The sequence below is a fragment of the Tachyglossus aculeatus genome, chromosome 12, assembly GCF_015852505.1.
Source record: "Tachyglossus aculeatus isolate mTacAcu1 chromosome 12, mTacAcu1.pri, whole genome shotgun sequence".
Taxonomy (NCBI): Eukaryota; Metazoa; Chordata; class Mammalia; order Monotremata; family Tachyglossidae; genus Tachyglossus; species Tachyglossus aculeatus.
Genome location: NC_052077.1, coordinates 17,600,028 through 17,622,162, shown reverse-complemented (window position 1 = coordinate 17,622,162; position 22,135 = coordinate 17,600,028). Strand labels below are relative to the sequence as shown.

The window sequence follows — 22,135 nt, the reverse complement described above, 5'->3', positions numbered from 1 at the left end:
TTTGAAATCAGAAATAGGATGCTTATTTTAATTTTTCTGTTTTATCACAATAACCTGTATTTGTAGTCTTCCTTCATTTGAGTTCTCGACTGAGACCCAGCTCATAAGTTTCCTGTTTTTATATACCCCACTGTAGCATTGAGAGATTTAATATAAATTTGAAGCTGGCTTATCTTTCCTTTCACGGGAACACTGTGCCCCAAATTCCAGCCTGCCGATTTTAACTTGACTTTTTTAAAAATAGAGGGCCGAGTGTGCCTTAGCTTAGCCTTAACTGCCCAGAGGGTCCCGCCACTGGTGTCATCGGCCTCTACATCCTAAACTCCTTGGAGGCAGGGAACATATCTACCAACTCTGTTCTATTGTCCTCTCACAAGTGTTTCGTATAGAGCTCTGCACACAGTAAAGATGACTTGATTGACTGATTGATCGATCAGCCACAGCTCATGGCACTGGGGCCTGCCCCTATTGACAGAGGAAGATGCCCCCACCTGCGGGGAAAGGGTCTAAGCAGGCGTAGAGGGCTCTCCCGGCTCTCAGTTGTAATAACAGAAGGACGGGGCACCTCACTGCTCTCCATGCCCCCAGACCAGGGGGACTGGCTCCCACCCGTCTTGTCCTGCTTGCCTTCCACTGCCCTCCTGGCACTGCTAATCAGAACCAAAACCAGATGTTCAAATTCATACACTGTAAGATGGACTCCTGCTGCAGGTTTGCCAGGTCGGGCAAAATAGTTGAGTTAAGAATCAAGGAGGCCCAGGAGCAGTGTAGGGAAGGTTTCCAGCATTTCAGGGATAGATAAGAGGGCCGAGTTTTCAGAGGGCACCAAGTCAATGAGCTTGGGAATGGCAGACTGTTTTCGAGAATTTGGGCATCTTTTCAGCCCCACTCAGAAACTCATATACTTCTTTTACCTCTGCTTGAAAGCTCTCAGGTCTTATCGGAGACTTCAGGTGGGAGTGGGAGTCCAGCCCGGAGGGCTGTGGGGGAAAAACAATGGCTGGGATGAACCTCCCAGATTGATTCTCAGGGAGGCCACTGTCCCCATTGCTCCCACCAGGCTGAAGCCTATGCCAGAAAGTATAGGGATGAGGAAAAGTGGGAGAAAAAAAAAGAGCCGAGGGAGAAGAGGGGTAGGCAGAGTGATATAAACAGAGTGATATAAACAGGGTCCTTTGCCCAGTCGTTAAAAAGAACCTAATCACGTCACACCCGAAGTCTTGGCTTTAAAGCTGGAAGTCCATCTCAGGTGTCAGGGACTGTAGTTAGGCTGTCAAACTTCAAGAATGCCTCTCCTGGAGCCCAAGCAGCCCTGACTCAACTAATGTCTTTGATCAGGGAGTAGAATGTCCATAACTCCTTATGTAAAATTCATGTGCTCTAGGTAAGAGTAATTAAAAGTACCAGTTTAATTATAAGGCTATAAACATGTCAAAGGGATCTGGCAACATCTTACTAAATTACGAGAGTGAACGCAAGTGGTTTCTGATGTTGGCAGAGCCACCCTAAGAACAATATTTATAGTCAGGAGCTACACAGGGTTTTATAGTTTGTTTGGTTCTCATCATATAAAATGCCATGTGTGAGCCTGAACGTAAATCAGATTATGAAAATAGAGGGGAAACGTTTGTCCTTTCTTGTTCCTCTGCCCGCCCTGAACCTCCCCGCTTTTTCTCAAATTCTTCTTCGTGAATGAAGCCAGGAAATCAGAACCACACAGAAAACCTGTTTGAGTCCCCAGGATTTATCTACATTGCAGATCGTGGGTGGGCAGATTGTGTGGGGTGTGTGGTATGTCACTGGGGTTGCGGGGAACCGGCTTCCCCTGGAAATGGCAACGGCTAACTTGGAGCTGTTACGACAAGGAGTGAGGGGGTGGGATTGGAATTGAGGTTCCAAACTGGAAAGGGAAAGCCAGGAGGACAGTGACTTCCCCCACCACAGTTCTCCGGAAAAGACAGATGCCGGCAGGCAGGGCTAGCAGAAGTTAAAAGGATGGAGGCAATTCACGCTGCTCTGTAGCTCCGCTCAGATCATCCCGTAAACATGGAACTGAGAGCCTCGTGGGAACGCAAACACCTTCCCCCCCCAGCGGCCCACGACACCCCCACACCGCAATAGCTGGTCCTTCTCAAACAAAGATTCATAGACCTGATCAAAATGCATTTTACTCTGATTTATCTAGGAAGAAGAGGGCATAGATAAATATATTTTTACTTCCCAAACATAGGTTATTAGCAGCTTTTAAAATCACATTTGCGAGAGCAGATTAGACTTCATACAAATGAAACGGGCATACATTTCCGAGAATATTTTGACTTCCGGGTTTGAATATACGAAAATTACAAAAGGCGAGGTCTGTCGTGAGAAGGAAATGGATGCAGACTGCTTTCAAAATCAAGGTTTATAAAGTCGGCCCGATTTTTAACACTTTAAATGTACTTTAAATTATTTAGCCATAAAAATTTAAAAAAATATTGAAATAAAAATAATTTTAAAAGTAGCACATGTACATTAGATCATAAGATAAAGTTTAATACATTTTTTTTATCAGTTTAAAGGACACAGAACAACACCGATCTAACCGGAACTTCAGGCATGCATTTCCATAAATATATTAAATTAAGAAAAGAAATTATACACTTAAACAACCTTTTGTCTAGAAATCATTAAATCCACAGATTAACAATAAATCCAATTTTATGCATTTACCACTTCAAGATACAACTGTTTCATTTTTCAGATAATACACAAATACACTTGTTAGAATTTATATGCATTATACATATATTATATATTACATAGATAGTGTGTATACATATATAGTGTCTCTACAAGTAAATAAGTTCGTGTAGTATGGTGTGGGTGTGTATGTGTACGATACACACTTATGTACTCTATAGAATATGAACTGGTATTAATCTATGCTGGATCAAAGTTAAAATGGAGGCAGCTTAGTTCCAAATTGTCCCTCATTTCAAATGTCTTTTTGCCTGTTTTATCATCACAACCAGCACGACGCGATAGCCGGGAGATCACTTGTGTTGTTCCATCCAGTGACCAATGTGTTACCTTTATTTGGTTACCCAAATCAGGTGAATTGAAATTGAATCACTAAGGTAAAATGAACTGGAAATAGCTTCAGAGATGGTCTGTTGCTCCCGGCCTCCCCCATTCAGTTCCTGCCTCAATAGCTTCTTCCAACCACTTCCTATATCTCAAAATAGCAACGGTGCGGATAGTCGCAGTTTCTGAAACGACAGCCTAAAGCTAATACTTCCTGAAGGCCTGCAGATATCAGATGCTCATTACCTGCTTGGAAATACAGTGATTTAGAAAACATTCTAAAGAAAATGATACCTAAGATAATCAAGCCAGCTACCTAGAACAAATTCACGAGAGAGGGAAAGACAGAGTCAGGAGACAGATGCAAAACTTTCACTTCAAATTTATAATCGACAGGTTGATTGCTTTTAATCCTAGCAAGCATCGTAGTTTTTCCGTTTCTTAAAACGAATGTGGGTGTTGGTTGTATGCTAGCCGGCTGACTGGCCAAATTTGTTGTCTACAGTCTGGCCTTTTCAAAATGCAGACGATCTCAGGTAATCCCTGGAAATTTTTGACTATAATTTGAAAGTAGATGAAAGTCAAAAACAAAGATAACTGCCTTAATAATCAGAAAATAATCTACTTAGGCCTAACTTGCTTTTATGGATGGCAGTGAAAAGAGCATTGGCTGGGAATCTTGAGACCTCAGTTCAAGTCTTATTTCTACCTCTGATCCGCTATGTGACCTTTGAAGTGTCTCAGTCTCTCTCTGAGCCTGTTTACTTGTCTTTAAATGGGGATACCGTTTATTGTGAGCCCAATGTGGGACAGGGCCAGTGTCAGATCTCATAACTTTCCACATACTTCAATGATTTACCCAAAGTAAGACTTAAAAATGGTATAATTATTATTAATATGGAAGGAAATGATTTACTTGTGGAGGCATCAGAGCCTCCCTTGGGAAAGAAGAACTCACTTTATACTGTAAGCCAATGTTCTCTCCTATCCTGAAATGCAGATTCACTGATTCCAGTATTTGGATCTTGCCCCTGGGCTCGTATTTGCCAGCAGACCCATTCTTGGAACCACATTTTTGGGATGAAAACCAATACATCAGCCAAGCCTCGGGTGAGCTCTCCAACTGTGGAGATACTATACATTGTTGAGGCATATTCTGTCTCATTACGTACACACACATCATGGATTCAGAGCTACATCCATCTTTTATCCCATATGTGACAAACCTTGAAAAAGCTCAAATTGCCAACTTGGTTATATACAGTCAGAAATACTTCAGTGACTCATACTAGGCTTGATTCAATATCTTTTGTGCTTGAGTCAGCAGACATGCTGCCTTGGTAAAGATTACAGGCTGCAGCTATTTGTATTCTCTCTATGCAATTGAGGCCAATGTTTATTGTCTCATTTATTTGTTTTCTTTGGTCCCTTTCCTCATAGGGATGCCAGATTGAAAAATTTATGTAAGGAGAACAAACAATTGCATACCAGCCTGCATTCATTTTAGGGAGAAATTTAACAAAACCCCTTGACTGATATGTGACCAAATCCACCCTCAGCAGACTTGTTTCTGACCAGCCTCGATTAAAACAAAGACCTCAAAAAAACCTCATCCAGTATTGAAATGCTACCCCCACAAGCTCCCTATCTCATTGCTGAGTTCCTTTAAGATAACAATGGTTAAAGGGGCAGGGAAGTTTAGATAGGCTCTGATGCTAATTTTCATTTCTAGGTTTCTTCCTGTTGATTGATTTCCTGTTGCAATCACTTAATTTATTAACTTGAATGTAGACCTCAAAGTCTAAATTAACCTAGGAAGCACAGCGATATAGTAAACTATTTGGAATTGGATGCATACAGTGTTCTCCAGTCTGTGGGTATGTGTAGGTGTGTATTTGTGTGTGTGTGTGAGAGAGAGAGAATGTGAGAGAGAGAGGTACATGAATGGGAGAGCTCTCCAAGTTCATCCCTAAAATCAGGCAAGGAGATATGATACTTTGAAAAGACAGACGTTTTGTCCCCTCTTTTTCCCTCTGGGAGTGACCTCGGATCTTGGAAAGCTTTCTTCACGATTAACTCCAGTTGCTTATGTAAGAGACAGCTGCTAACTCTCCCCACTGTAGCCAAACTCCCTGCCATTGCTGAATTCCAGGGCTTTGAGGCTGCTCTCCCCAAGCTACAGGACGTAGCCAGGGCCGTGCCACCAACTGAGCCTGCTCACACCGCCTTCTTCATGTGATATAGGTTCACCCTGCGACTTTATGCTGCTAGGTCTCGTCACACAGAATTGAATTTGATTTCTAACTAGTGGGATATTTTTCTGTGATACAGATTAATAAGAATGGAACCAATGAACAGCCTACTTTTACTAGGGATTTTGTGAAGATGTCTCTCTTCAGCCCAAGATTTTAGAAGTGGAAGGTGAGGATGAGGGGGGGAGAGACCAAGACAGAGATTAAGATTTTATGAATACGATGTCACTGATCACGAGTAACAACTGTTGTCCAGTGAATCATGGCTATTGGGCTGTAGTTTTCCCTAGCATGTGATTGGTTTTCTGTGTGTTTTCTTTATCTTCTGTTTTGATACAGGAAAAAAAAATTGAGAATTAACTTTGTCAGTAAACTTTGTTAAAGCTGGAATTAATAAGCCAATTAAGACAGAACAGAATGTAACCTCAGGGGTGCCTAAATAATGAGGCTGCCTCTGTATCAATAATAAGGGAGTAAACAATAATTGTGATAATTAGGACAAAAAATCTGATTAAGAACATGCACTTTGGTTTTCAGGAAGAAGAGGGAAGAGTGAAATTTAAAAATGGAATTGTTTGCCAGACCATTTAAGATCAAGGGCCCAGTTACGGGCAGGTGATGCGTATGTGGGTTTTATTTTCTCTTCTTGTTGAGGGAGGTCAAAAATCTGAAAACACTTGAGGTCTGTGTCTCGCTGAAGGCAAAGAATATATTTCAAAAGAGCCAGAGGAAAATATAGTGTCTGGCACTATCTCTTGAGCCTCTTGGTATCCCATTTTTATTTGAATTATTTGTATGTATTGTTTCCTTCTAGTTCCACAAGAACAGGAGCATGTACCTCACAGACTAAGGCTTTTTGCATGTGTGTATAGCTGAGTCTCTACCTGCAAATTATCCAGATCAATCAACTTCTAAAATACACTTTGGCTTTCATTATGCAGATGTGTTCAGCAGATGCATTTCTTTGACCTGCAGTATCTAGATCATTTGGGCCTAATTGAATTTTCTTTGGCTTGGATTATCCAAACAATTTGAATTTATGTGTGGCTCCATGCTGTAACTCCTAAGCCAGAATGCAAGAAGTCTTTGAAATGTTCAGACTCCGGTTTTGGTAGAAGGAGATCCTTAGTAAAATCCCCATTCTTTTCAGTAATCACTCGACATTTTCCCCCCGCTTTTACTATACTCACAGCTGTTCGATGTTTCCACTGAGGGTACCTCTGTTCCATTTTAGATCATGGACTTTGGGAGCTAAAAAAAGAGAGGTCTAATTCCATGTGATGAAATAATTTGTCAGAACTCATATATCTTGCCCTATTCCTACCTTGCCACCAATCATAGACCATTTTCGGTCATTTCCTGGAAACTAGTTTAAAATGTGGATGAAAGAATGGGTCAAATAGATTTGATGAATTAGTGAGTTTAAATGTTTTAATTAGGTATTGATGTATACTTTTCCCCCCAAGCACAGAAAGAAGTGGTTCCAATTACTTGACTTTGTTTTAGGCTAATGTGTGGTTCTTGTGCTCATCCCATTAGAAGAATTTAGTCTTTTATTCTGAAATAATAATTACACCTGGGGCTCACACATGTAAGCAGGCAGTGAAGGCCCAGCTTTCTAGGTCACTTGAAACTTTCAGTGGGGAAAAGCAAAAAACCCCCATATATATATTCATATACATATATATGTATATATATATATATTATGTTTCTATTAAGTTCTGAAATGGCAAATACCAGAACTGGCGTTCAACTCTTTTGGTTGTTGCTGGAAAAATCTGCGAATTTAGAAACCTTGGAGTTCTCTCATTTTGCTAAAAACACTGCATGCCCCTATTGATTTAGCTGAAACTATGAACGGAATAATGTGTAATAAAACTGCACTATTTGACAGATTTAGACAGCTGCCTCATTCACAAGAAGCTCACATTTGGTTAATGTCACCCATCTTGAATAAGGGGAGATTAGATGGTAAGGTCAATTTACAGAAATGGTTGTCAAGACATTTTTTTAATTGTAAAACTTTTTGTGATGGAATTCAGTGGAAGGGCTATGAGGAGAAAGCCAAGGAGACAAAAGGCTGCTATTAACCTACAGATGCAGACTGCTGTGGGGTTCCCTGCAAGATTTGTCACACTGTTAGCCAATGGAATAAGGGTGTGACTAGAAGGGACCACCCCTTTTCTGGGGTAAAAGGGCAATTTGGTCTTCATGCTCATTTAATCCCGAGACTTCTCTGAATAGACTGTCAATTGAATCTAAATTGTGCAAAATTATGCATGCACTTTTTAATGCAGGCTATTGTTCACTAAGCACTGAACCAAGATTTCTCAACCAAATTTCCATTTGGCATGAGGTCACTTGAAACCCAAGCAATCATATACTGAAGGCAAGTCCGGGGTTACCATTCACCCAACCACTCTTTTTTACATTGTCGTTTAGCCACAAGTACCCAACGTGCTTTAGTTTCAGTAGAGAGCTCCAAACTATAATATTGGTTGGTTTTCACTGACCCTCTTTCCCTCTAAAAGTGCAAAATGGGCCTCATTGGAGAAATCAGTCTGCACATTCCAACTACACTACTGTACTCTTTAGGTTCAGGAAGACCGAATAATCTCAGGAACAGCGTGGTGGAATGCTGGTCTCCGAGAAACGCATCTTTCCGGGGTACAAAGAATACTAATCCATTGTGGAAAAAAAAAAAATCACACCATAGAGAACTGACCACTAACTAATATTGTTGACAAAAGACCAACCAGCCTATAGATGTTTGCCGCTAATTTAGGGCTCTCTTTTTTTCCCTTAAATTTAATAACACTATTTCCAGAAAATGCATTGACTAATTAGCCAATGCAGAGGCCTTCTCGGAACCCTTATGAAACAGTTACGCTAATGTCATACTTGGCAATACTTATCGTTTAAAGTACTTTTGAACAACTGACATCATACACAGCCATGACTTGTTAAAAATGAGCTCTTGTCCAGTGAATGTCCATTCGGTGTGAAATCGGTAACACTCTAATCACAAATAGTCTGGTCAGTCCTGCTATGGAGGAAAGCACTCTGCAAACATTTAATGCTGGAATTTTATCACGATTGGTGGTTTTCTTGTTTTTTCATCCGTCGTTAATGATTACATGTTGACACAAGGATACATTGCTAGATTAGATCCACAGCATATTAAAGAGCATGTTCGCTCTCTCACTCCCCGTCATTCCAATTAAGTTGGTGAAAAATGTAACTTTAGTATTTTACAGGACATGGTAAAGCTGTTTCATCTAGGTGATGTCTATATTATAAAAATAAAATAAAATAATATAAATATGTAACATGAACCCAGTGCCCCTTATTAAATAAAATATATGATAAAAAGCAGACCTTCTAGGATGACTGGTTTTGAAATAAGCTGATATAATTTAATTATAATACACTTGAAAACAATCTTGAGAATTAAGCAGGGGTAACCAGATTTCTATGCCAATAAAAGGTAAGTGCATAATAACAATCTGTGATAGAGTACATTGATGAAGGTGAAGGTTACAGTTTACAGCAAGTTGCCCATTTAGAAATGCAGCAGGGAGTTATGAAACATTATCTCATGTTGTCCTTAAATTTTTAAAAGTTACAATTTTTTTTTATTAAATTCATCAGTTTTGCACAGTAATGTTTCAAAACTCCATTTAAAAATTGCTCTACTCTGTTTTTACAGACACAAAATTGTTGGGACGTCAGAGAATCCATTCTGGCAAAATAAAGTTCATCGATAAATTTACAGTGGAAATACTTTGTAAACTACTCTCACAAGGAAATATTTTTTTGAAAATAAAAACACTTGTGGATGTGCGCATGTACATATATATGTACAAACGTGCATACACAGTTTATCTGCACATTCTGAAAATTATTTTTAAATTAATAAAAGTCAATGAAGTCACAGGAACTTGTAGCAGGATAACAGTCTTTTTTTTCTAATGACAGGATTAAAAATAAATGCCCGTTGAAATTGAAATTTCAAATAGTCCCAGAAACTATACAATGTAACTTGTTAGATCCAGCAAATAGGATGTCATGTCTATGATCTGATCAAGAATACCTGCCCTTGTCACTCTTCGGATGTTTCTGTCCACTTGTTCACATTGGGGGCCAAGGTATCCTTTTTTACATAGGCACTTGTTTGGTCTGACACAGACACCTCCATGGCGACAGACTGGCTCACATTTTGCTGGAAAAAAAATGGATGTATTTATATAAAATAAATCCAACTCTTCATCTAACATAGACATGGGAACCATAAAAACTAGGTCATGACACAAAGACGTTCTTTGGTGGTAGTGGTAAACAGGCTAACCGTACACAGGCTCATCCAAAAGTATTTTTTTTTTCCTGACAAAGACAGTCCTGGATGAGAAACAGAAGAAGCAGAATTAACGGGAAAAGTTGGCAATCCCCCAGGGAAAATGCTATGGAAATCCGCTAGGGATTATAGGAACACCCAAATATTTCCAAATATTGTGGGTGGAAGATAAAGGATTTAGATGCTGTGGAAAAATACTCTGGGTGAAATCTGGGGGTCACAGGTTCTATTAAAAAAGCAAGGTTGAAAACCCCTAATTCGGCCAGTCGATTTAGATGCTGTGGAAAAATACTCTGGGTGAAATCGGGGGGTCACAGGAATACAGTTCTATTAAAAAAGAAAGGTTGAAACCCCCTAATTCGGCCAGTCCCCTGTGACACCTGTGCAAAACGGTTTTCAAAGATTATGAAATTACCTGAGTATATCTGTTTACATATTTTTTGAAAAAGATTCTTCCCATAGCCTGCCCATTCCAGGGTATTTGGGGAGAGAATCACCGTTCCTTATTGCAAGACTGTTCTGTGCATGTATTGATCGCCCTGATTAAAAATAATCTGGAACAGTCCAGACTAGGGCATTGGTAAAGCAAGAAGGACCAGTACGCCTGTCCTGGAATGAATTATTGCCAAGTGGATGCTTTGTTCTTCTTTGTTGCTGAGTCCTCTAGACCAGAGACTCCATGGCTGGGCAGGGAGTTATTTGAAGTGTGTCATGTAGAGCCCTCGGGAACCCTAAATCTCTGAGCTTCAGCCACGACCGACTAGGGTCCTGAAACTGCACCAGGCGATTCTGGTCAACATCTAGCTGGGACCAGGAGTCGTCTCATCAGCTTAAGGAGACACCAATGAGCATGTCAGAGCGTGTGTGTGCACTCACCCCCGCCCCCCAACCTACACACAACCCCAGTAGTAGCAGTAATTTCACCCTTTGCATACTGCCTGCCCCTGGGCCCCCAAAGAAGTTCACGAAACAGTGCAATGTGGCTACTTTGCTGGAAGCCCTTAAAGCTCACAGTAGCTGGGAAGAACAGGAAAGAGACTACAAGGACATTTTCCCTAGGACAACGTATTCTTAGTGTCTTCCCCAACCCCAGGTGCAAAAAATCAAGACCAGTGATTCTAACTAAATTCATTTTTCACCCTCTTTTGCACTAATATTTCTTGCCTGATCATCCCTTTGCATATACACTCCAAAGCTAAATGCATCTTTTCATTAACTCAGAAAAAAAACTTCCACATTGTACTCTTGTCATAATTGAGCCTCCCTATAGCTCTTTCAAACATATTTGAGTGCTTACTGTGTACAGAGCACTGTACTAACCTTATGGGAGAGTATAATATAACAAAGTTGGTAGACATGTTCCCTGCCTGTATCATCTCCATCTATAAATGAAATTCAAAGGGTAACCCCCACTCCCTCTCTCGTTACCGGTTTTTAGAATCAGATTGGCAAAAATGGACTTTTCATTGAAAATGGTGAAGATGCTAATTTGAGTAAGCCAAAAGGTTATGTCCTATTCTCCCCTAATATAGGGGAGAGAGAGGCATCTTAAAATGGGGATAACTGTGCCTTGTACTGGAAGGAGAATCACATTCCCCAGCTTAGTTTGCCTAGGGTTATTCACATTGCTCCAGTGTCAGGTTCTCTCTGCTGCCTGCTCAGTTTCTTTCTGCCCTCCAGCATGGCCAAAGCCAGAGCCCCCAAAGCCTTGGTATGCTTGGCTACTTCCTACCCCCTAGGCCTGTTAGATTTTCAGGGTGGCCTCAGGGGCTCCTAGGCTAAGCCCTCAATGGATTGGGGAAGGAATGTGAGAATATGGACTGGAGAGTTGTCTTAGCAACTGCCAATAGGTGACATCCTCTTAGTTCCCCTGGGAGGTACCTGCTGCAGTGTACAAGGATCATCACCTGAAAAACTCACGGATTGGGAAGAAATCACTTGGACTTTCTCTGAAGTGCTGGTCAGTTCACTCATTCATTCAATTGAGCACTTATTGTGTGCAGAGCACTGTACTAAGTGCTTGGGAAGTACAAATCGGCAACATACAGAGAAGGTTCTACCCAACAACGCGTTGGCCTTGTAGCAGCAAATGCAAAATATTACTGATTTGTTAAAAAAAAATCTATATGATGAAATATAGACTGTTTGATTCTATCCACACTGGGATAGGTTCAACTCAGTGCCAGTCAATATGGTGGGCATTGTCGTTGGCTATCACCAGGGGACAGTAAAACCTGTTAACAGTTTTGATGTACTTTCAGAAATAAAGTTCCCCGAAAACTATGTTTGCTCAGTTATACAAATTTCTGAAGATTTCCAAAAGGACATAAGTGCCCCAATTAGATCACTAATCATTTTTGCTGCCTTTCTGAGGTGGTCACAGATCTGAGCTGGACACACAAAGTGAAAAAAAGTGGGAACAGAACAAATGGAAAAACAATGTGTATTTGCCCCGGGGGGCATTGTAGACTTGTCTTTTCATACAAAATTTAGCATTGGGGAATTCAGTTATTATTTGAGTGTGCTGCACTCACTAAGCATGTACAAGCACAAGAGGAGGAAGCTGTGAAATCACGTGAGTTTTCAAGTCCTCTTGCATCTTAGCTGACTGATAGCCACAGAAATGTCATACTATGAATTAGGAATATATGGGGGAACCATTTTAATAGTAGTACAATGCTCAGCACATAGTAAGCATAGCATAAATACCATTTATTGACTGATTACCAATTTTGGTCATCTGTATAAAATGTAACCACGTTTGGTTTCCCCAAGTTTTTTTTTTTTAAAGAATGGCAATCTAGCAGTGCCTGAAATACTCACCAATTCGGCAGAAGTCACCTTCCCAACCTTGATTACAGCAGCATTTTCCAGTAGGGGTGCAATAACCATTCCGACAAAGTCGTGAGCATTCAGATGTCAGTGTCTGGGCAGGCTGAATGGTGATTCTGCATTCTTCTGGAACTAAAGGCCTATAGAAAAAAACATAACAGCTAAATTTGTATTCCTATGGGAAAGTCATTCATGGAAGAGAAGAGAAGCAGCATAGTCTAGTGGATAGAGCACGGATCTAGGTTCTAATGCTGGCTGTGTCACTTGTCTGCTGTGTGACCTTGGTCAAGTCACTTAACTTCTCTGGGCTTCAATGACCTCATCTGTAAAATGAAGATTAGGACTGTGTCCAACCTAATTACCTTGTATGATGATGATGGCATTTATTAAGCACTTACTATGTGCAAAGCACTGTTCTAAGCACTGGGGAGATTACAGAGTGATCAGGTTGTCCCACGGGGGGCTCACAGTCTTCATCCCCATTATACAGATGAGGGAACTGAGGCCCAGAGAAGTTAAGTGACTTGCCCAAAGTCACACAGCTGACAATTGGCGGAGCCGGGATCTATCTACCCCAGCGTTTAGTACAGTGCCTAGCAAATAGTAAGCACTTAACAAATACCATTTTTTTAAATAAGAGAGAGAGAGAGAGAGAGAGAGAGAAACCTGACTTTCACATTTGAAAAAAGGGCAGAAAAAAGATTATTTTTTTTCACTCTGGCTCCCAAAAGTAATTTGAAGTAACCCTTCAGAAGAAATGTTTACAGCTTGATACAAGGAATACATACGGAAAAGAACACACTGGTCTAATGGAAATACACAACAATTTATAGTCACTTGATTAAGAAATGCATAAATAAAGCTTCCACAGAGGCAGGATAACTCTCATCCTCCTAAAAAGATGCTTCTTCCCTAAGGTATTAATAAAAATTCAGCCTTGAAGATAATTTTTAAAATCTTCAAACCAGGAAAGATATACATGTACAATCTCTCAGTCTGCAAATCATTTTCAAAGCAGTGATGTATCTGATGGGAAATAGGACACATAGAAGAATAAAGTTCTGTTGCTATGAGTTACATTTTCAACTGTTCTTAAATCCACTTTGCCCACTGCCGTTTTCTTTTAGGGTCAGAATAATTTATTTCCACGTCTAGGTCCACTAATTTGTGTGACATCCATGAAAGAATAGAAATATTGCTTTAATTCAATACAATTCAGATATGATAAGAGTTAATAGTAGTTAAGGGCTTCTTAATTTTAAATTCCTTCAACTAACAATTTTCCATAATTTCTCACAATTGGGGCATTTATAAAAGAAAAATGATGTTTCAGTGCAACAGCAGGATGGCACGTTATAAACATTTTCCTCCTAAAATGTTGTCACTAGCTGTCAGAACTGGAGTCATTTCCCAGTCTCCGGAAAAAAACGTGCAGTGATACTCTTTTCCATCAGCCACTGTTGCACCGGGCCACACTGTGGTAAAAATGCTCTTTTCATTTGGTGACTATAAACAAGATGCTTTCCCCAAAAAGCAACTGGTCACTAGTGGTAGGATCGGACTGTTTGTTTGTTTTGGGGTTTCTTTTATGGTATGAAGCAATTACTATGTGCCAGTCACTGTACTAAGCACTGGGGTAGATACAAGCTAATCAAGTTGGATGCAGTCCATATCCTGCATGGGGCTCACAGTCTTTATCTCCTTTTAAAGATAAGCTAATTAAGGCATAACAGAGTTAAGTGACTTGCCCAAGGTCACATAGAAGACAAGTGGCTGAGCAGGTATTAGAACCCAAGTCCTGCTGACTCGAAGGCCTGTGCTTTATCCACTAAAGGTGAGTACCACAACAAAGAAAACACAGAGGTGAGAATTAACAGGTCATAAAAGATGAATTACACAACCATTCAGAGATAAACAAAACAATTAAGCCAAATAACTCACTTCCCTGAAGACAAACAACCTTTTTATGTTCCTGTGGCATAAGGATACTGATAAAAAATGTTTCATAATAAAATAGCGGGATTTCAATGATACCTGCAGTTGTTTCATTGGCACATTGAACCGTACAGTTGCAAAAATGCCACGGAAAGTATTTGTTTATTGCACACAAAAGTCCAATATGTACTATCAGAAAATACTGTATTTTCTGCCCTTCATCAAGTAACATACTACCTTAAGGCAATATAAACGTAGCTAGAGACTCAATATAATTCTGTATCCTGCATACACTTTGTAGTTCTATTTCTGGAATGTTAATCCTATGTGGTGGAAATGCCATAAGCAATTTCTTCAAGTAAATATTTTTTTTAATGAGATCCCTTTATCAGGCCCTACTCCCCATCTCCTTTCACCATTTTCTCCCTAAAAGGTCCAGAAAAGGAGAATGTGTTGAGTTTTTTCTATCAGTGCATGTTTCAGTAACTATATAGTGTGAGCTGGCAGATAGCATCATGTGGGCTCTGCCATGGGCCACCATTTCCCTGATCCTGACAGAGTCTTCAGTAAGCCACAATGATACACCAGGTTTGTCATTTATTTCCATGTCAATGACACAACGTGCTTATTTACAACACTTCAACAGTCAACAGTAGCTGTGATTTGAGGAGAGCCTATGGAAGGTGAAGTTGCTAGATCAAGAGATACGATAGAGGGACAGAAGACTTTATTAAACTTTTGTTGTTAAAGAAGCTTTAATAGTCGATTATTGGTTTGAAAAGGCACATAAAATATGATTAAGTGAACTACACAGCAGTTGGAAACAAACAGAGAAAGATTTTGATGGCCCCAGATTAGGGGGTAGATCAGGGGAATGAAAAGGGTTTTGGAACTAGCACTTTTACTCCCAACGCAATGATTTCAATGATATCAATGATTTCAATGATTTCAATGAAGAATGCTCACATTCTTCCCCCGACCTGAAACTTCCTCCCTCCCTTAATATGACAGGCCACAGCTTTTCCCATATTCAGATTCCTAAAATTCTACCTCTTTCAACAAGCCCACCAACCAATTCTAGGGCTTTATTTATACCCATCTTCTCTTAGTCGACTGCACATTCAATTATTTCTTTCGATTACCTCATTTGTAAATATTTTTATCTCTGTCTCCCCAATTACAGTATAAGTTCCATGCAGTCAGGGAATGTGTTACTTCTCCATTTTTTACTTTCCCAGAGATCAGGGCAGTGCACTGCATCCTGTGAGTGCTCGGAATACTATTACTACTACTGCTATTATCCAAAACCACGTTGAACTTGTGGGGAGAGACCACCAGGATTGTGGGGATGTTTCCTAGAACATCCCAGAACATCCTAGAAGGCTAACCAATGTCCAGGAGTGATAGCATCCTGTTCTCTGCTGTCACTCTACCATCACCCTTTCACAATTTTAGGATTTGGTGGAAATCTTCTGACCAGTAATAGAGTGGAGGGAGAGTGAGCTCCACGTGGGACAGGAACTATATCCAACCTATTCTGTACCTACCTCAGGGGTTAGCAAAATGGTTGGCCCATATAAAGTGCTTAACAAATACCACAATTGTTATTATGGGATTGAAAAAAATCTGAAACATCCTCTATCCTCAGGTGTCATGCTGACACTAGGTTCCACAGACGGCTCAGAAAGAGGAGAATGGCTGCTTGTCTTCCTAACGTTTAGTCTACAATGCTTTAAAGCCACTATTGCTAAATAGGCATTGAGCGTTAGACTTATGTGTAGAAAAGAGCCCCAGATAAAGTTTCTAGTGGAAATTGTATCTGTACACAACACCAGGTACTCCTGCCTCTTCCATTTAGTCATTTCTTACTAGCATTTACTGAGCTCCTCTCAGACATTAGAATTGACTTTTAGGAATAAGAAAATAATGATAATAATAATAATGATGATAGTGGTATTTGTTAAGCACTTACTACGTGTCAGGCCTTCTACTACGTGCTGTGGTGGATAGAAGCAAATTGGGTTGGAGACAGTCCTTGACCCACATAGGACTCACAGTCTTAATGCCCATTTTACAGACGAGGTAACTCTCAGTTCCTTAATATATAGTAGTCATACTAGGAAAACAAACTGGATATTTATTTGACATAAACTTAGATGTTTCCCTCATTTGAGTCCACCTTTCTTGGGGAAACTTAAGAATACTCTCATTCGTCATGCCATTTTTCTCAGCAAGTCGACACAGATGGTCTGCGCACATAATGCTTTGGGTCGGGGACAGCACAAATGCTCTGTGGGCCCGGAGACAACGTTCCCCAGCATCAGCAAACATAAAGACAATACAGGGTGAGCAGCTTAAGCCGAAGTTGTTCCCAAGACCCACAGTTCCAGGACTAGAGCACGGGCACTAAAAGCCCCCTCCACTTTCACAATGCCTCTGCTCCATACTCCAGTCCCTGAAGCCTGGAAGTCTTTGGGCCAACCTGGCTGCCTAGACTCCCCTGCCCTTGAGACTCTGGGGCAGCTGCCCTAGTGTTAGCTCACTCTGTTGGGGCTCCAGGTTGGGAAAACAGCTGTAGAGATTTCCTTGAAGCTTTTCGATCAATCGATAGTATTTATTGAGCACTTTCTGAGAGCAGAGCACCGTACTAGGTGCTTGACAGAGTACAATTCAATCGAGTTGGTAGGCTTCAACTACCATCTCTACACGAATGATTTCCAATTTAACCTCTCCAGCCGTGATCTCTGTCCTACTCTGCACTCGTGCATTTCCTCCTGCCTCCAGGACATCCCTACTTGTATGCCCCACTGATGCCTCCAACTTAACATGTCCAAAACATAGCTTCTCGCCTTCCCACCCAAAACCCTGTTCTCTCCCTGGCTTGCCCATCACTGCATACACAGCACCACTATCCTCCCTGTCTCACAAGCCCTCACTGTTGGCATTATCCTCGACATCTCTTTTTCAACCATTAAAACAGTAGCCAAATCCTGCCCTATCATAACCACTAAACTTTTCCCTTTCCATCTAAACTGCTACTATGCTGATCCAAACACGTCATATCTTGCCTTGACTACTGCATCAGCCTCCTTGCTGACCACTTTTGCCACCAGTCCCATTTCCCATTCCAGTCTGTACTTTGCTGCTCAAATCATTTTTCTAAAAAAAGTTCAGCTCATGTCTCCCCACTCCTCAAAAACCTCCAATGGTTGCCCATCCACCTCTGCATCAAACAGAAACACCATACCCTATGCTTTTAAGGCACCCACTGGGCTCTCGCTAGCTTACCTCACCTGGCTGATCTCCTACTACAACACGTTTCACTCCTCTAACACCAACCTATTCAAGGTACCTCAAATTATTCCACTACCGACCCCTTGCCCACATTCTCCCTCTGGCCTGGAATTCCCTCCCCCTCCATAGCCAATAGACCACCACTCTCCCCACCTTCAAAACCATCCTAATGAATCACATCTCCTTTAAGAGGCCTTCCCCAGCTAAGCCCCAGTATACTACTTTGCTTGTGAAATAAGACTATAATTTTAGCACAGGCCGTATATGGGAAGATGCTCCAGGGATGACATCAGGACTAGATGAGATTGTTCTAAGAAGGAAAATGTGGGAAAGAATTCTTTCCCGGAATAAAGAGCTGTTATTGTTCCCCTATAGTATGTTATCATTTTCAAGAGCTTCAGTGAACACGCTGGATCAAGACACATAAGGTTTCTTACTATTCTCTCCCTGGCAACTCCTGGGTCAAGACAGATGACGGTTTCCAGATGCTACAGATCGGTTTTCCAGTGATTCTATCTAGAGATACCATTTAAAAACTAATAATTATTCTTCACGCAGTACTAAATGACCAGTGAAGAACTGAATTCGAGATCCTGGATGCATTGTGATTGGCTAAATAATTTATTTGCACCCGTTTAGAAATCACTAGCAAAATTATGGTTTATCTGCCATGATTCTTATACTTGCTTATTCAAAAGAACACGTGGTTCTATTCTAATTGGGATGGCAGGATAAACATAGTGCATACCTCATCATCATCATCAATGATATTTATTGAGCACTATGTGCAAATGCACTGTGCTCAGCACTTGAAAAAGTACAACAGAGTTGGCAGACATGTCCCCTGCTCACAATGAGCTTACAGTCTAGAGGAGGAGGCAGACATTAATATAAATGATTTATAATATGTAGTTTAAAAATATGTACATAAATACTGTGGGGCTGAGGGTGGGGCAAACATCAAATTCCCCAAAGTCACAGATCCAAGTGCATACCTGGATATCTTTCCCCTTGAGGTAACCAAATGTCTGATGTGAAGAACACTGTTTGCTCTTGTTAGGATTTTATGGAAGTGTAGATGTTATTCATTCATTCAATCGTATTTATCGAGCGCTTACTGTGTGCAGAGCACTGTACTAAGCGCTTGGGAAGTACAAGTTGGCAACATGAAGAGACGGTCCCTACCCAATAATGGGTGTTATGAAACAGAGTAGCTGCATGCTTCTTTCAAGTATTCAAAATTTTTTATGAAATACAATACTTTAGAAGGCACTGCATGCATTCTGCACTTGTGGAATGACTATGGTTTTCGCTTGTAACCCTTTCTTGAATACAGATTTTTAGACATTTTTGACATGACTAATTCAAGGACAGCTGCAATTCTAGGCTATCTGTTGTTCAAGCCACGTTACTGGAGTTCTACGCCAAGGACAAAATTCAAGAATTGTTCTTAACAGAATATTAGAAGCAAGATACAGAATGTGTTCTGCTTTGTAATTAAATGTGTTACATGATGAAGAATGTTCTGGCCCCAGATGGAACAGTAGTAAAATGGCTCCTGACTCCAATGGCCATGTCTGCAATCCTCTGTTACTCCTGGAATAGGTCCTGGACCTAAATCCTGAGCAGCAGCTGGTCATCTCTGCTCCAAAGAAGTTTCTTCCATGGCTAAGTGTGGTGATGGGAAGGCCTCAGGTCTGCTGGTGGAAGTCCAAACACCAGACTGATCTCGTCCATCTCAAACTCATCCTCACCTTCTATAACTCTGTCCCCTCCTCCAGCAACAATACTTCTCCATCCTTATCAACTCCCATGACCATTATCCACTCTAGCTGTTTCAGACTTTTAACTCTTCCTTCAAACCCCACCCTGTCACATCCCCCATTTCTTGCCTCTAATGATCTTGCCACCCATTTCATTGATAGAACTGAAGTCAGATATAATTTCTCTAAAATCTCCCCTGCACTCTACAGTCCCACCCTCCTCCTGTCCCCTTTTCAACTTTCCCATCACCCCAGCAGTATCTCAAGGAGATATCTCACCACCTCTGACAACATCTCTTCACATCCCGTCAAAACCCTTGCCCTTTTCACTCCACTCCCATCTTTAACCATTTACTTTCCTACGGCTCCTTACCCACTGCTTGCAAACATGCCTATGTATCCATTTTTCTAAAATAACTTTCCTTGTACCCCACGGTACCCTCCAGGTATTATCCCGACTCTCTCCTAGTAGCCCCTCCAAAATCCTCCAGCGAGATGTTTGCACCCACTGCTTCCACTTCCTATCCACCAATTCTCTCCTTGAGACCTGGCAATTTGGCTTCTGCCCCCCTCCTCCCCACTCCATGGAAACTACCCTCCCTATGGTCACTAATGACTCCCTTCTTGCCAAACTGAATGGCCTCTACTCCATCCTAATCCTCCTTGACCTCTCAGCTGTCTTCGACACTGTAGACCAACCCCTTCTCCTGGAAACACTAGCTTAGAAACAAGCCCTTAGTACAGTGCTCTGCACACAGTAAGCGCTCAATAAATATGATTGAATGAATGAATGAAACACTATCTAACCTTGGCTTCAATGACACTGTCCTCTCCTGGTTCTCCTTCTAGCTCTCTGGCTATTTCTTCTCTGCCTCTCACCTACTCCGATCTGTACCCCTTCAGCCCTCTGATATTCAACCCCCTCCCAGTACACAGCACTTATATATACCCTTATTCTCTGCCATTTTCCCTTATCTCTTAATGTCTGTCTCTCCCTCTAGGCTGCAAGGTCCCTGTGGATGGAATCTTGTCTTCTAACTATTGTACTGCACTTTCCCAAGTGTTTAATACAGTGCTCTGCACAAAGTGCTAAGTTAATACCACTGATAGATTATTTTATAAAACATAAGGATTGATGAAAGAGGGAGGAAAGAATGGAGGAGAAAGAGTGGAGGAGAAAGAGTGGAGGAGAAAGAGGCTATTGGCACCAGGGCCTGGGGGTGCCCACCAAGTGCAGGAGTCCAGATAGGTCTGGGGATCTTGGCTGGGGCAAGGAGAAAGGCCAGGGGCACAGGTTTTGGATGCTCACTGGTGTGGTGAAGGAAGGTCTAGTGAGGATAAAATCTACATAGTTGGGCCTGAAGCCGAGCTTGAGGCCATTCACTCATTCATTCAATCATATTTATTGAGCCCTTAATGTGTGCAAAGCACCATACTAAGCGTTTGGAAAGTACAATTCGGCAACAGATAGAGACAATCCCTACCCAACAACCGGCTTATAGTCTAGAAAGGGGGAGACAGACAACAAAACAAGTTCCTCCCTTTGTCTACTGGGTGACCTTGGGCAAGTCCATTCTGTACCTCAGTAGCCTCATCTATAAAATGGAGACTCCTATGCATCCCCCTGGGGGCCATGGACTACACTGTGCCCAATTTACGTCGCTTGAATGTTTGCCAGCGCTTGGTTCAGTGCCTGGCTTCCAGTGAGGGCTTTAATAAAGGCCCTTTCAAAGATCCAAAGGGCCCGGCATTCCCCCTTGGCCATCCTTCCCATTGTGCACCTCTCCCTCCCCTCCTGTCCCCCAGCCATGACACGTTAAAGACACGAAGTGAAGATGAACCAGACACAAATGGACAAACGCACGTGGAGAGAGTGGAAAAATAAAGGAGCAGAGAGAAAAGCCCACTCCACCCACACTCACTGAGGCCACCCTCAGAGAATAGAATAGAATATTGGCCAAGAACCCTGGAGGGGAAAAATCCATATAATATTCCCTAGACCCTAAAAAGAACAAAGGTGGGGCAATAAGGGTTGAAACCCTGGCCTGAGGTTGTCGGCAGGATTATGGGGAGTAAAGGTTGTAGGAAGCTGACATTGTAGTTCCATTAGAGAAGCAGCGTGGCTCGATGGAAAGACCACGGGCTTGGGAGTCGGAGGTCATGGCCCCACCAACTGTCAGCTGTGTGACCTTGGGCAAGTCACTTAACTTCTCTGGGCCTCGGTGACCTCATCTGTAAAATGGGGATTAAGACTGTGAGCCCCACGTGGGACAGCCTGATCAGCTCGTATCCCCCTCCGGCGCTTAGAACAGTGCTTAGCACATAGTAAGCGCTTAACAAATGCCACCACCATCATTATTATCTGTGCCACTTTCCTCCGAGGACTTCTGCCCCCTGGTGGCAGAATCCAAACCTGACTGTAATATGAAGTACAGCGCTTTCCCCGGTACCTTGGCCACTCAAATATATTCAATTGAACTAAAACAAGACCCAGTAGTATTGAGTCTGATTCAGTTTATCCAAAAAGAATGAATTTATTGAATATTGTAATGCTGAAACTTCTAATTGAGATAAATAATTCAGAGCACGGGCCCAGAAACACAGTGACTTCCAATGGCAACCTGCTCCATTACGCTTAC

General features: G+C 41.5%; 1 protein-coding gene across 4 annotated transcripts in view; it reads right to left on the bottom strand.

The window, feature by feature from the left end:
* Positions 1 to 5,736: 5,736 nt before the first annotated feature.
* LOC119935599 (hedgehog interacting protein) overlaps positions 5,737 to 22,135 on the bottom strand; it is a 100,230-nt gene continuing 83,831 nt past the window's right edge. The window contains exons 12-14 of one of the 4 annotated variants that reach the window (XM_038755009.1): positions 12,496 to 12,644; positions 9,412 to 9,540; positions 5,737 to 8,607 (exon numbers count right to left, since the gene is read on the bottom strand). In XM_038755009.1, coding sequence (XP_038610937.1) covers positions 8,597 to 8,607; positions 9,412 to 9,540; positions 12,496 to 12,644 — 289 coding nt within the window. In that variant the 3' untranslated portion in view covers positions 5,737 to 8,596. The other 3 variants (XM_038755008.1, XM_038755007.1, XR_005453394.1) reach the window with 3 other exon arrangements.